This window comes from Diplotaxodon limnothrissa, linkage group LG9 (assembly GCF_057381915.1).
Source record: "Diplotaxodon limnothrissa isolate DT_005_m linkage group LG9, D_limnothrissa_male_GT1.1, whole genome shotgun sequence".
Lineage (NCBI taxonomy): Eukaryota > Metazoa > Chordata > Actinopteri > Cichliformes > Cichlidae > Diplotaxodon > Diplotaxodon limnothrissa.
The window spans coordinates 26910022-26921173 of record NC_140604.1 but is presented as its reverse complement, the minus strand read 5'-3'; the positions used below and the strand labels follow the sequence as shown (position 1 = coordinate 26921173).

The 11152-nt window shown below is 45.6% G+C and overlaps 1 protein-coding gene across 1 annotated transcript; it reads right to left on the bottom strand.

Annotated features, from left to right (window-relative positions):
* Positions 1-366: 366 nt before the first annotated feature.
* On the bottom strand, positions 367-10364 carry LOC146625713 (retinol dehydrogenase 10-A). Its single transcript, XM_085362960.1, has 6 exons — positions 9764-10364; positions 9219-9454; positions 2725-2823; positions 1550-1695; positions 835-966; positions 367-707 (listed from the first exon to the last, which is right to left on the bottom strand). Exons 1-6 carry the CDS (start codon positions 10047-10049, stop codon positions 584-586), a joined length of 1023 nt encoding a protein of 340 aa, XP_085219086.1. The 5' UTR covers positions 10050-10364; the 3' UTR covers positions 367-583.
* Positions 10365-11152: the final 788 nt, after the last annotated feature.

Genomic DNA, 11152 nt, shown 5'->3' with positions numbered 1-11152 from the left:
TTTACTTTTGATGGCACGAGCTAAAAATCAGAGCCGGAGAAACTTGTTTCCTGACTGAAAAAGAGCCTCTGTGTGGGGTAGACGGAAATGCTGTGTTAATCCTTTCTACACGGAGAATGCTGGCAGTGTAGAAAAATCAGAAGAAGATAGACAAAAACCATCAGAAATTACAGTGCATGTCTACAAAAATAAAATAAGTGAAAAAAAGATTACTGTTTGTACAGTAACATACTGTATATTTCCACAATGACACTAGATAAGGCTGGTGACTACATTACGTAAATAGTTAATTACTGGATATCTTTTTCTGTATGATTTCAAAACTAGTGACACAGTATATAGATGTTGGTTTCTTTAAACAAACTTAAAAAAAAAAAAGACAAAAAATAAATCCTTTGTAGTACACAGCTTTCTTTGTTCCAGAGGAACAATATGGTAAACCTTTGCATTTGCTCAATGCAAGTGCACCAGTCTAGATTCAGTCTTTTTTTTTTTCTTTTTTTCCTTCCATCTCTGTCCTCAGTGGTTGTTTCCTCATACTTGCAGGTTTAAATTCCCCTGTTCATATTGCAAACAGCACCCCCTAGATCCCATTCTTTGCCTCATTGTTGTTCATGGCCTCCTTTCTCTGAGCTAGGAAGGGGTACATGCACTTGTCGGCGCCTAGGAACCGGTACATGCACACAATGGCCTCGAAGGGCAGGATGCTGTGGAGACAGGACGGAGATAAGATTAGCGAGAGACACTGGATACCCCTGCGCAGTACACTGAAGGCCGATGGAGTGGGCCCGGAGGGTGGGGGTGGAGGGTTAAAACGAAAAAGAGGCAGCTCACCTTTTCATGAAGTTGACCATGTAGACGATGCGAGGCGTGCAGATCATGGGCTGGTCGGTGAGGATGGCCCTCATGGCTTGTTTCACGCAGAACTCTGGCTTCAGAGGAGGGAGAAAGGGTTCGATTTCCTTCCTGAAGGGAAAGAAATCACGGTCATCATTGAGAAAGGAATTCAGGGAAAATGTGCGTCAAATTTAGTTAAACTAATTAAATTTATGAGGAAATACAATTAGGGATGATTGAAGTCATTCAGTAAATTAACGTGGGTGGAAACATGAGAGGAAGTCTGAGAACACTTCAAGGAGTGCTGACAAACTTCAGGAAATCCATGAACATAAGTGATACTGGTACTAAGGATTGCTCCAAAATGGTGGGGCAATAAAGACAGAGCACATGCCAGCTGCTGACTGCACCCATCAAACAAAGTGAGGACTATTAGAGCAGCACGGAGGGCGGAGGGGAGAGGAGGCTAGCCCAGGTGCACCTGTTGGTGAGGTTTTCCCCTGGGAAAACAAAGTAGCCCTCTTTGTTTAAGCAGTGTTGACCTAAGGAATACCACTCACTTTATAATAACTGTAACACCACAGATTGTCAGCTGCCGCTTTGAAGTTTTAAAAATGGGTGTTTGAGGCCGTTTAATGAAGTGGAGATTACAGGTGACAAACTCACTGCAGGTGCACGAAAGCTTATTAAAGAGGACACACTGGCCGCTAACCTTATCCTGCAGCCTTTAAACATTCCTGTGTCGACCAGGTACGGGCACACCAGAGTCATACTGATGCCGTCCTTCTCTGAGGCCTTCAGCTCGTGGCTCAGCGACTCGTGGAACCCGATGGCACCGAACTTGCTGGCACAGTAATCCTGAGGGAAAGAAGAGAGGGAGAGAGAACGGGTTAGCTCCGTAAACCCCCTGCCTGCACCCAGGGACTACAGAACACTATGAAACATGCCCCGTGGCCACAGAGGTCTCTCTTTGCTGTTAATGATACATCCTCCACGCACAAAAAACAACAAGAACAAAAAAAAAAACCCAGAGTGAGTCCGCTGTTCTACGGTTTCATTAGCATTCTTCTCCAATGCTTCAGGTGACTGCGCTGCTTGGTGGGAAGGCTTTGATGTGGTTCACTGTGGAAATAATCTATTTTTTTTAAAGAAAAAGACCTGGGCAAACACAGATGCATGTCGATAAACAGAAAGAGGACAAAGGGATTGGTCTGTGCCCACATGACAGGCGATGGCTTTGGTTCTAACTTGCACGTCTGAAATGACATTTCAGGCATTTCCAGGAACCGTAAAAGCGTGACCAAAAAAAGAGTAGGCTTAATTTTTACGGATAAATGCTTAAACAAAAGTCAAATGTTATCCCTACAGACTGTTAGAAATGGATACTGTTCTCAGCTAAGGGGATAAATGAGAGCTCTGTTCCCTGACATATGAAAATGAAACACTCTAGGAGGACCACCGGTTAAATGACCCCCCAGCAAATATTTTATTATGCATTTAAAAAAAAAAAAACTATAGGAAGGAAAACCAAAACCATATCCATTGAAAGCTGCTGTGAACTGAATACTGAGTGAGCACCAAGTTGTTCACAAAGCAGTGATGAAGATGTCTCTGTCCCTCGGGGGAGCTGTCAGCTCATTCTGGCCCTGGGGCCAGAGCCCAATAGGGGCCCCACACCCCCACTGCTGAAGATAGAGGAATCTATAAGAGGCTCCCAATGCTCATCTGTGTTCCTAAATTTAACGGGTGGAGGGACAACTAGAGAAAGGGGGCCTAACCTCCCCCCGTCTCAGTGTGCTAGCTGGCACGGACGCCTTTGGGGAACAGCACTGGTTTTGGATGGTGGGAAAGATGGGATGTGCATGTGTTGTTGTGTATGATACTAACCTCCACTCCAGCTGTGCTAAATAAACCCAGGGAGCTGGCAACCGTCACAATGTGGCCATGATTCAGCTCCAGCATCTTGGGGAGAAACGCCTTGGTGGTCTAAAGGGGGGAAGGACAGAAGAGACAGAAGGGCAAAGAGAAAAAAGAGGAAGGTTAGTTCACTTGTGCAGTTTGTCTGTGCCAGAGCCCTTTGATCCTCTCTGCCTTCCCTCTCATCCCCCCCTCCTCTGTTTCTCTCCCTTCTCCATGGTGATGCACAGAGAGGCGTCTGAATGAGAATTCATAACATGCATAAAAACAGACCGAGCGCTGGAGGTGCAGCATTTGAAAATATAAACATAGAACTTCTATCCTTTCCGAGTCAGTTACTGAAGAGGGGAAAGATGAAATGTCGCCCTCTCCGTACAGTCTGTGCTTTTCCCACACAGATCTGGTGCCCGCCGTTGGGCCCTGCACTAAAGAGCTGGTGACAACACCAATCACGGGCCTCCGTTCACTCAACACTTCCAACAATACAGTCCGGCTTCTCATCTACCTACACGGCCTCGCGCCCGGCCGGAGCGCCAGCCAGCAGAACAGTCTACAAGATGAAAGCGTTTCTAACTGGAGTGGTTCCACTGGTGAGTCCGGTGGCGCTAGCGAGGGCGGTGAGAGGAGCAACACACAGAGTTAGCCGTTACACTTGATTAACCTATGGATTCATTCCTCATTCTGCCCGTCAGCTGACTTTGGAGTTGCCCTGGACACAGCGTGAGCCAATCAGCAGGTGTGACATGTGACGGCAATGATAGGAACTGACCAATCACTCTCCCACTAGGAGGTCTACAAAAACAACCATCAGGCCTTTTGTTGGGAGCAGAGCTAAATCTATTCCAGTCAGATGTGTGCTGCCATAGTGAAGAACAATGCACGCGTCCTTGAGGACTGTCAAAATGTTACTGAGGCAAGACACACACACACACACACACACACACACACACACACACACACACACACACACTAGACTGAGACTTCAACTAGCCTAGTAATTAATAAATAATGATCATCACAAGGGCTACAGCTACAGCCTGCAGTATGTATTGCTTTTCAGCCCAATAACTGGACCTTTCCAAGACATCTTTGGGAAAGAAAGCTGTTTTCTGTGGTTGCTGTTATATTGGTTAGCACTGTAGAGAAACGATTCAGCCTCCTTTATAAACATTTTCCTGGATCGGACGCAGAGCCAGCGAGACGAGAGAGCGCGGTACCAGGTAGTACAGCCGTGAAACCTCTGGTAGGGGGAGGACGAGCCTCATTAAAACTGCACCCAGAGATTAACTGCATCGGCCCTACTGACCTGAAGCGTAATCTCCGTTAAGCTTGACATTTGCGTTTAGAGGTCCCTCTCCTTGTTTAGTGAGGTAAATAAAACTGGAAGCAATAACTCACGTTTACAGAGTGGTTTAAAGGAAGGTGACTTCATCGCTTCGGAGTTTATTCTACAGTCAGGTATAACTGATCTGACTCCGTTCCAAACATCTGCACTTTTCCAGGACATAAATTGCTGCAATATTCAAGTCATTGAATGATGGGGCCTAAAGAGAGGGAGTGAGAGAACATGAAGCCCGGGCAAAAGCTGAGAAAGACCTCTGCGAGCCAGAATGGCAGTGAAAGAGGGAGGGAGTTGCGTGCAAATGAAGCATTAACTTAAGATATGCCCGTAGCTGATTTGAGCCAGCGTCCCCCCCACCCCACTCCCACAGCAACTTTTAGAGAGTGGGGAATGACTCGATCTGGCACATACATTATTAGCAAAGCCAATACACAAATTCAATTGGACAATTCTGCTGAGTGGTCTGAGGGGAACTGAGAGGAAAGGATGATTTCCTCTGATCGAGGACGGGTCTAAATGTGACCGACCGTCCCATCTCTCCCCACCCGCCCTGCTTCTCATGGCAATCCTGGCATGTGGGTATGACCCCCACTGACCTCTCAGACACAAAATGTGTGAAGGCAACCGGGGGCTCGTGTCTTACATCAGAGCTGCCGTAATTGGGTCTCAACGCTCCCTTGTTCCGCTAAATTACCCGCTGACACAGCCGGGCCTCCTTGGCCTATGTGGGGGTGCCCTGCCCGCTGCACCCCCTAATTGGTGCGTGCCCCCAGGAGCATTTAAGCCACACAAAGCTTCTTGCAGCTGGGGTGTCAGGCTGCATTAGTGCTAGCGCCTGACCAACAGGAATATGAACAAAATATTGGCCTTTGCGTAGGACCAGATGGCCATTTAATTGGGCTGACTTCTCCCTGGACGAGAGAACCAAGTTGGGAGGGAGAAAAAAAATGCCTGAGCTCCGGAGCTTGTCCGATCCTGTAGTAGATCATGAAATCTGAGTGGGCTGGGCTGACGTTAGTGGTCATCGGGGATGACTGATGCAGATTGTTTATGTTGTATTGACCATACCAAGTGGTAGCCATCCCCTGCGCACAGCTCAAACTCTCAGTTTGGAGAACTGCTCTCTAGAAAACATCAGTGCACAAACATAACCTCAAAGCTCATCTGTAGGCTCAGGTTTTCCCCAGGTATGGTGTTTTATGACTGGTCAATTTGATTTTCTGGACAAATTAGGAGCTGGATAAGGAATTATAATTGTTTTATAGTCACGTTTTAAGCCATGGGCTTTATCTGAATAATGAAATCATAATTTTAATTCTGCTTTTGTGGTGGTTCAGGAGGTAGAGGTCATCTACCAATCGCAAAGTTGGTGGTTTGATCCTTGATTGCTCCAGTCCAACAGCAAAGTAACCTTGGGTGAGATACTGATCCCCAAGTTGTATAGAAAGCACTTACGCAGAGAGAGAAAGTGATTGTATGACTGAGTGTGACTGGGTGAATGAGGTAAGTTGTATAAAGTGCTTCGAGAATAGTAAAGCACTATATAAGCACCAGTCTATTAACATTTTCCTATAAAAATGTTTTATGTTTTTTTTTATAAGTTTCTATAAAAAAGTAATGAATATTGTATGAGAACCATTAATGTCACAATAGCTGCTCAGAGTGATGATTCACAGAATCTCATGATCTTTTTTGTTCTTTATCCCTTTGCTTTTCTTAGTATCCACTTTATTCGTTTAATTCTATTTGAACTGAAAAACAACTTTTTCAAAGAATCAGTCAAGTTTTTGTTTTTGTAATGAAAGGAAAAAGATTCTTTAGTACCATCTTATAAAATCTTTGGACAGAACAAGGAATATAAAAGAGTTAAAAAATAAAAAAAAAGCTCCCAAAAAAACAAACAATCATAATGAACACTCTTTCGCAGTCATTTTAAGAACTAAACTGCTAAATGGACGGGGGTAATCTTCAGACCAAAACACTAGAAAAATATAATTATCTACAGCCCATGAACAGGTATGTACGGGAGGAGAACAGTGACACGGCCATGGCTAGCTTCACTGCGGGGTACAGGTGCACTGGGCTTGAGGAGGGGCCCATATAAAACCAGTCAAGTAGGACCCTTCTGCCTGGCTGCCTCCTTTCTCTGGCTACAGCAGGAATGCGGCCTGCGGAACTTGGCTCCTGTCGCCTGGCATCTTGTCAAGCTGATCCACAGACAAGAAACCAATTGTCAGATAAAGTGGGTCAGCAGCAGCTTACCATTACCCTCTCGCCTGTGGATGGGACGGCAGTGCCTTCCTTCCCCTTTTCTTTCCCCTGCTCTTTTCCCGCCGTGTCGCTCCCGAGCGCTCGGTGAGTTCGTGCTGTCGCACAAGAGGTGTAGGATTTCCACGAGAGGGCGGATAGCCGCTTATTGTTCACGAGCCACCTGTTGGATAACCAGCTCAAGATGCTGAGGATCATTTCCTCTCATGTCATTCCACTAAACACACACGCTAATCCTCAAAAACAAACTCTGGTGACACTGGTGGAATGACTGCACAGCCCCTTTCCCAGCATGACTAAGAACCGAGTTGCAAACATCACAAATTGCCAGCTGGACTAATCAAAGCATCGTCAGACAAATTCAAAGTGATGACCCCCCCCCTTCTCATAAAAAACCTAAAGGGAGGAAGGGACTGAATCATAGCGGTTAGCGTGTGTGTGGCAGAGCCGGATGAACAGCGCTGGCCTCCGTGACTCCCATGCAGCTGCACCCACTGCCTCCAAATCATGTTGGGAGGAGTCAGAGGGGCCTGTGGAAGGAAGACAGAAGAAGTGTGGGGTCTGAGCCGGGCCTGTTTGGCAGACACCCACGCGACACTACGATTACCATCCGCTTCCTGCTCACAACTCCATCCCTGCCTTATTCCAATACTCTGTCCAACAAATGAGGACTTGCTTATTTTTACACCCAGCTGTGCCATTTGTGGGAAATGCTTTGAACTTGCAGCCATTTGCAGTTGAAATCGTGGCTGTTTAAAAACCGTCCGGGATTATGGAGAGGAGGAAGCTAGGTTTGGAGGGCTTGACATTGCCATTACAGTGTTTTGCCAAACAGTGACACAGAAAAAGCAGAGTACGATACGTGCCTAAAGAAAACACACACCAGGCCTTTTTACGCGCACTGCTGAGACATCAAAATATATTTTTAAAAAAAGAAAAGAGAAGCTTGTCAGTGTGGAAAAAAATGACAAGCACACTTGGAAACCTGCTTCTGTAAACTGATCATAATAGCTGTTCTTGCACTTTTCAAATACAAATTCTCCTATAACATACCTTTAGGGATAGCATTTTGTAAAACATGTGAAAACACGTGCCTTAACAGGTTTTTAAAGCCGGCCTAAAAGCCTTTCACGACGCGGACATAGACTGAAGTTATTTGTTGAGTCAAAAACCACAAGTAAGCCGTTGGAGGTACCTGTTGTTCAGAAAAAAAGGGGAGAAAAAAAAATTAAAAATCAAAAGGTTTATATAATACCTGCCACCTGCATGCAGTGACTAACTGCAGTGAGTTTGAAAGGAAAGTGGACAGTGCCCCTGTTAGTTTAATCTCTATTCATCTAGCTTGTGTCATTAATGAACCACATCCTCCATTCTGGCTGTCACCATTCATTAAGTCCTTCTTTCATCTGCTCCCCCCCTCCGCACACACACACCTCTAAAGAAACCACGCTCACCATAGAATACAGGAAAACACAAACATCTATTTAAAAAAAAAAATCTACTACCAAATCACTGGACCCTGACTCCAAATCCTGGATTTAAAGAGCACTGAGATATCCAGCAGAATGCTTGAATGGAGCATCCATTAAAGAGGAAATCCGCACAACCTACGTGAGCGATGCCACAAGAGATTTTTCATGCTCGATTAGGAAGCTTGAAGTCACTGTGGTTTCATGGCATGACTGAGAATGCCGTTCTCTGTAAACAACAAATAAAATAAAAAGATAAGAGCCTGGGGCCAAAGTCTCAAAACTGAAGATATTCTGGATCACTTGACAATATGTTGTGACAACTAAATTCACGCATGAAGTGGTGAATTCAGAACCAGTCTGCCAGGTGAAAGACTTATTCTCAATCCATGCGGTTTACTCCAAACAAAGCTTATAAGCCAAATTTACACAGTCGTTGCTGCTGTTCCACAGGGGGTGGCTATAGTGAAGAAATGCAATCGATTCTCATAAGGTTGGTCTAAAGGCTCCAAAAGAGTAAACATCCATCTTTAAAATGAATAAAGCTCTTTATTAAATTTCTAATAGCTTTGGGAGTCTGCAACCACAGTCTTCCCACACCCCAAAAACACACAGACACACAAAAAAACCTGTGATAGCGCTTAACTGGTTACACGCTACAGCTTATGCTTATCTAAAGCGGAGCATATTCACTCTATCAAGTCCACGTAGCCTCTCAGATAAGTAGTCACACTGAAAGGCTCGAGGAACGGAGCCAGAGTAAAAATCTGATATGCAACAAATCACCAACTGCCAGCAAAATGTGGTGAGCTGATCTAAGACAGATCCAACCTACGTACAGAACCCCGTTTCCATCACGCACAGTCGGTTTGTGCAGATCTGTGCAGCTGAGGAGATGAGACGGAGCCGCTGACATACCTCTGGGATCATCATCGGCTGTGGCTGCCAAAGCGGAGCAAAGGCAAAGATTTTAAAAAGCCAAACCCGTGACTTTCCTCTGGCAGAATGAAAGCAAGTGGAGCTGAAATCTGAACATGCAAGGCAACTATTTATGGTCATAGTTTCTTAGGCCTGGAGGCACACACACACACACACACACACACACACACACACACACACACACACACACACACACACACACACACACACACACACACACACACACACACACACACACACACACACACCTTTGATTCTTCAGTTTGGCACAGAGAAGGATAAGATTATGAACAGGCATACGAGTCAGAGCGGAGACATTCCTGTGAACCTGGCATCACAGTTAACACATTCAGCAACACTGTTCTCACTGAAACTTGGGCACACACATTATAACTTCACAATAACCTCAGAGTCGCCTTATTACAACAGCTTCTACATCGGCTCACCCAGAAGTGTGCGTGACAGTTGACCACCATGGTCCGCTCGATCAGCTCGTCGGGACACTCCAGGAGGTGATGGCCAGAGACGACGCCGGCGTTGTTGATGAGTATGTCCACCTCTCCCACCTCCCGGCGCACCTTCTCTGCTGTGGAATACACACTCTCGCGCTTCCCTACATCACACACATAGGTGTAGACCTGCGGCTGGAAAGGTGGGACTTCCTCTACCCCTCCAACAGGTCCTGCAGAGAGAAGGGGGGGGGGATAAAAGACAGGGAAAGATTAAGATTATCAAAGTTAATACAGCGAAATTAGGTGAAACTGTTTAAAAACGTTCTGTCTCCATATGGAAATATCATTCCACTGTTTGGTTATTTAAAATGAAATTTTTGAAAATCTGAGGCTGTGTCCAGTTTAACTGACTCCCTCTGACACACTTTAGTTTATTCATTCTTACACTGATCAGGACTGCAGTGTGTGTTCTTTAAATAACACTCCACCGCCCAGAAAGCCGGCTGCCAGCCTTAAAGCTTCAAAGAAAACACTCTTACCGTCTTTGGTTACTGGAGTGTCCAGTTCATGGTAAATCTGGCGCACCATCTCCGCCGTCTCCTCGTTGCTTTGGCTGTTTATGTCCCATAAGACCAGTATCGCTCGTCTCCGGGCGAACTCCTTGGCGAACAGCCGCCCGAGGCCGCTTCCAGCGCCGGTGATCAAGCACACCTGTCCCGCCACGCTTTTCTCCTTTGGCCGCACAATCCACTTGGCTCCGGCAGTTAAAAAAGCCCAGAGCACCTTCAGAATAACTACGAAGAACTCCGCAATTATTATCATCATCTTGGCCAAAGCTTTCTATCAATTCAAATAAGCGGCGGAAGACGCGCAGGGGACTGTTTCCTTCTTGCAACCTGTTTGCAGCAGACAGGATCAGGGAAACACCGACAAACTTGGATCACAGGAATAACGGCCTATAGAAATATGGTTTAAAAGACACAAAAAAATGCGAAAGAAACTTAGGCGCATGCAGGACAGATGTATGAGTGGAGTGCGAGTTCAGATGCTGCTCGGTAAGAGTCCAGTTGCCACTATAACGCACAGTTGCAGTGAGTTATGAGCAGCTACTATCAAGTGAGCCTCCTACTTCCTCTGCTGCCTCTCCACTCATCTCACTGTGGAGCGCACCTCAGGCGCTATTTATGCTGTTCAGCCATCAACGCTGGACCCAATAGGAGAGGGACTTGAGCGCCTGTCAGAATGAAGGTGATGTAACCTGAAAGATTTTAACACGAATCTCGGACTTTTTTTGTATCCTCAAGGAAGATTAGACATTAAGCTTCCCTCCTGTTTGAAAAGACTGCTTACTTGTGCGTCTCTGCGTGCGTGTTTGCGCGTTTTAGGAAAATCCCAACAATGTAAAGTTTGATAACAAGTTGTTTAAAGATATAATTAATCTTAACAGCTTAAACTCAGAAAGCCACGAGCCACCGATCAGGCCGCACTGGACCTGTAAGTCCAGGTCAATGTCCAGCCATACGTGGAGCAAACTAAAATATCATGTTTACAAAGTATTCCCACTTTACGTTATTATTATATGTTACACATTATTTTTTCTGTTAATCAGAAACTACACTTAAAGTTATAAGCCAGCTCAAGACATATCCCAGCTTTGCCTGCAAAGATTCCCTGAGATCCCCACGGAGGAAAGTGAAGTCGGTCGGTTAGGTAAGCCACGCACCCGGCCAGAAAAGTGATACTTCCACGCGCAAATCGTTACGCGATCACGTTTCTTCCTAATTAATATAGCCTAATTACCCTTTAATTACAATAATAATAATAAACAAAACAGGCGCACACGAATCGTCTCCATTGTGAACACGTTCATTGCCGCTTTGCAGCTCCCCCCACACCTCAGGCTATTGTTTACACCTCTTCCAGGTTGT

What these genes read in the sequence shown, in the direction of transcription:
- LOC146625713 (XM_085362960.1), bottom strand. Translation starts at nt 10,049, where the DNA reads ATGATGATAATAATTGCGGAGTTCTTCGTAGTTATTCTGAAGGTGCTC. An exon ending in CACTCCAGTAACCAAAGACG is followed by an intron (nt 9,455 to 9,763) that starts GTAAGAGTGTTT and finishes TTCTCTCTGCAG; the next exon opens with GACCTGTTGGAGGGGTAGAG. An exon ending in TTTAAAGGCTGCAGGATAAG is followed by an intron (nt 967 to 1,549) that starts GTTAGCGGCCAG and finishes CTTTCCCTTCAG; the next exon opens with GAAGGAAATCGAACCCTTTC.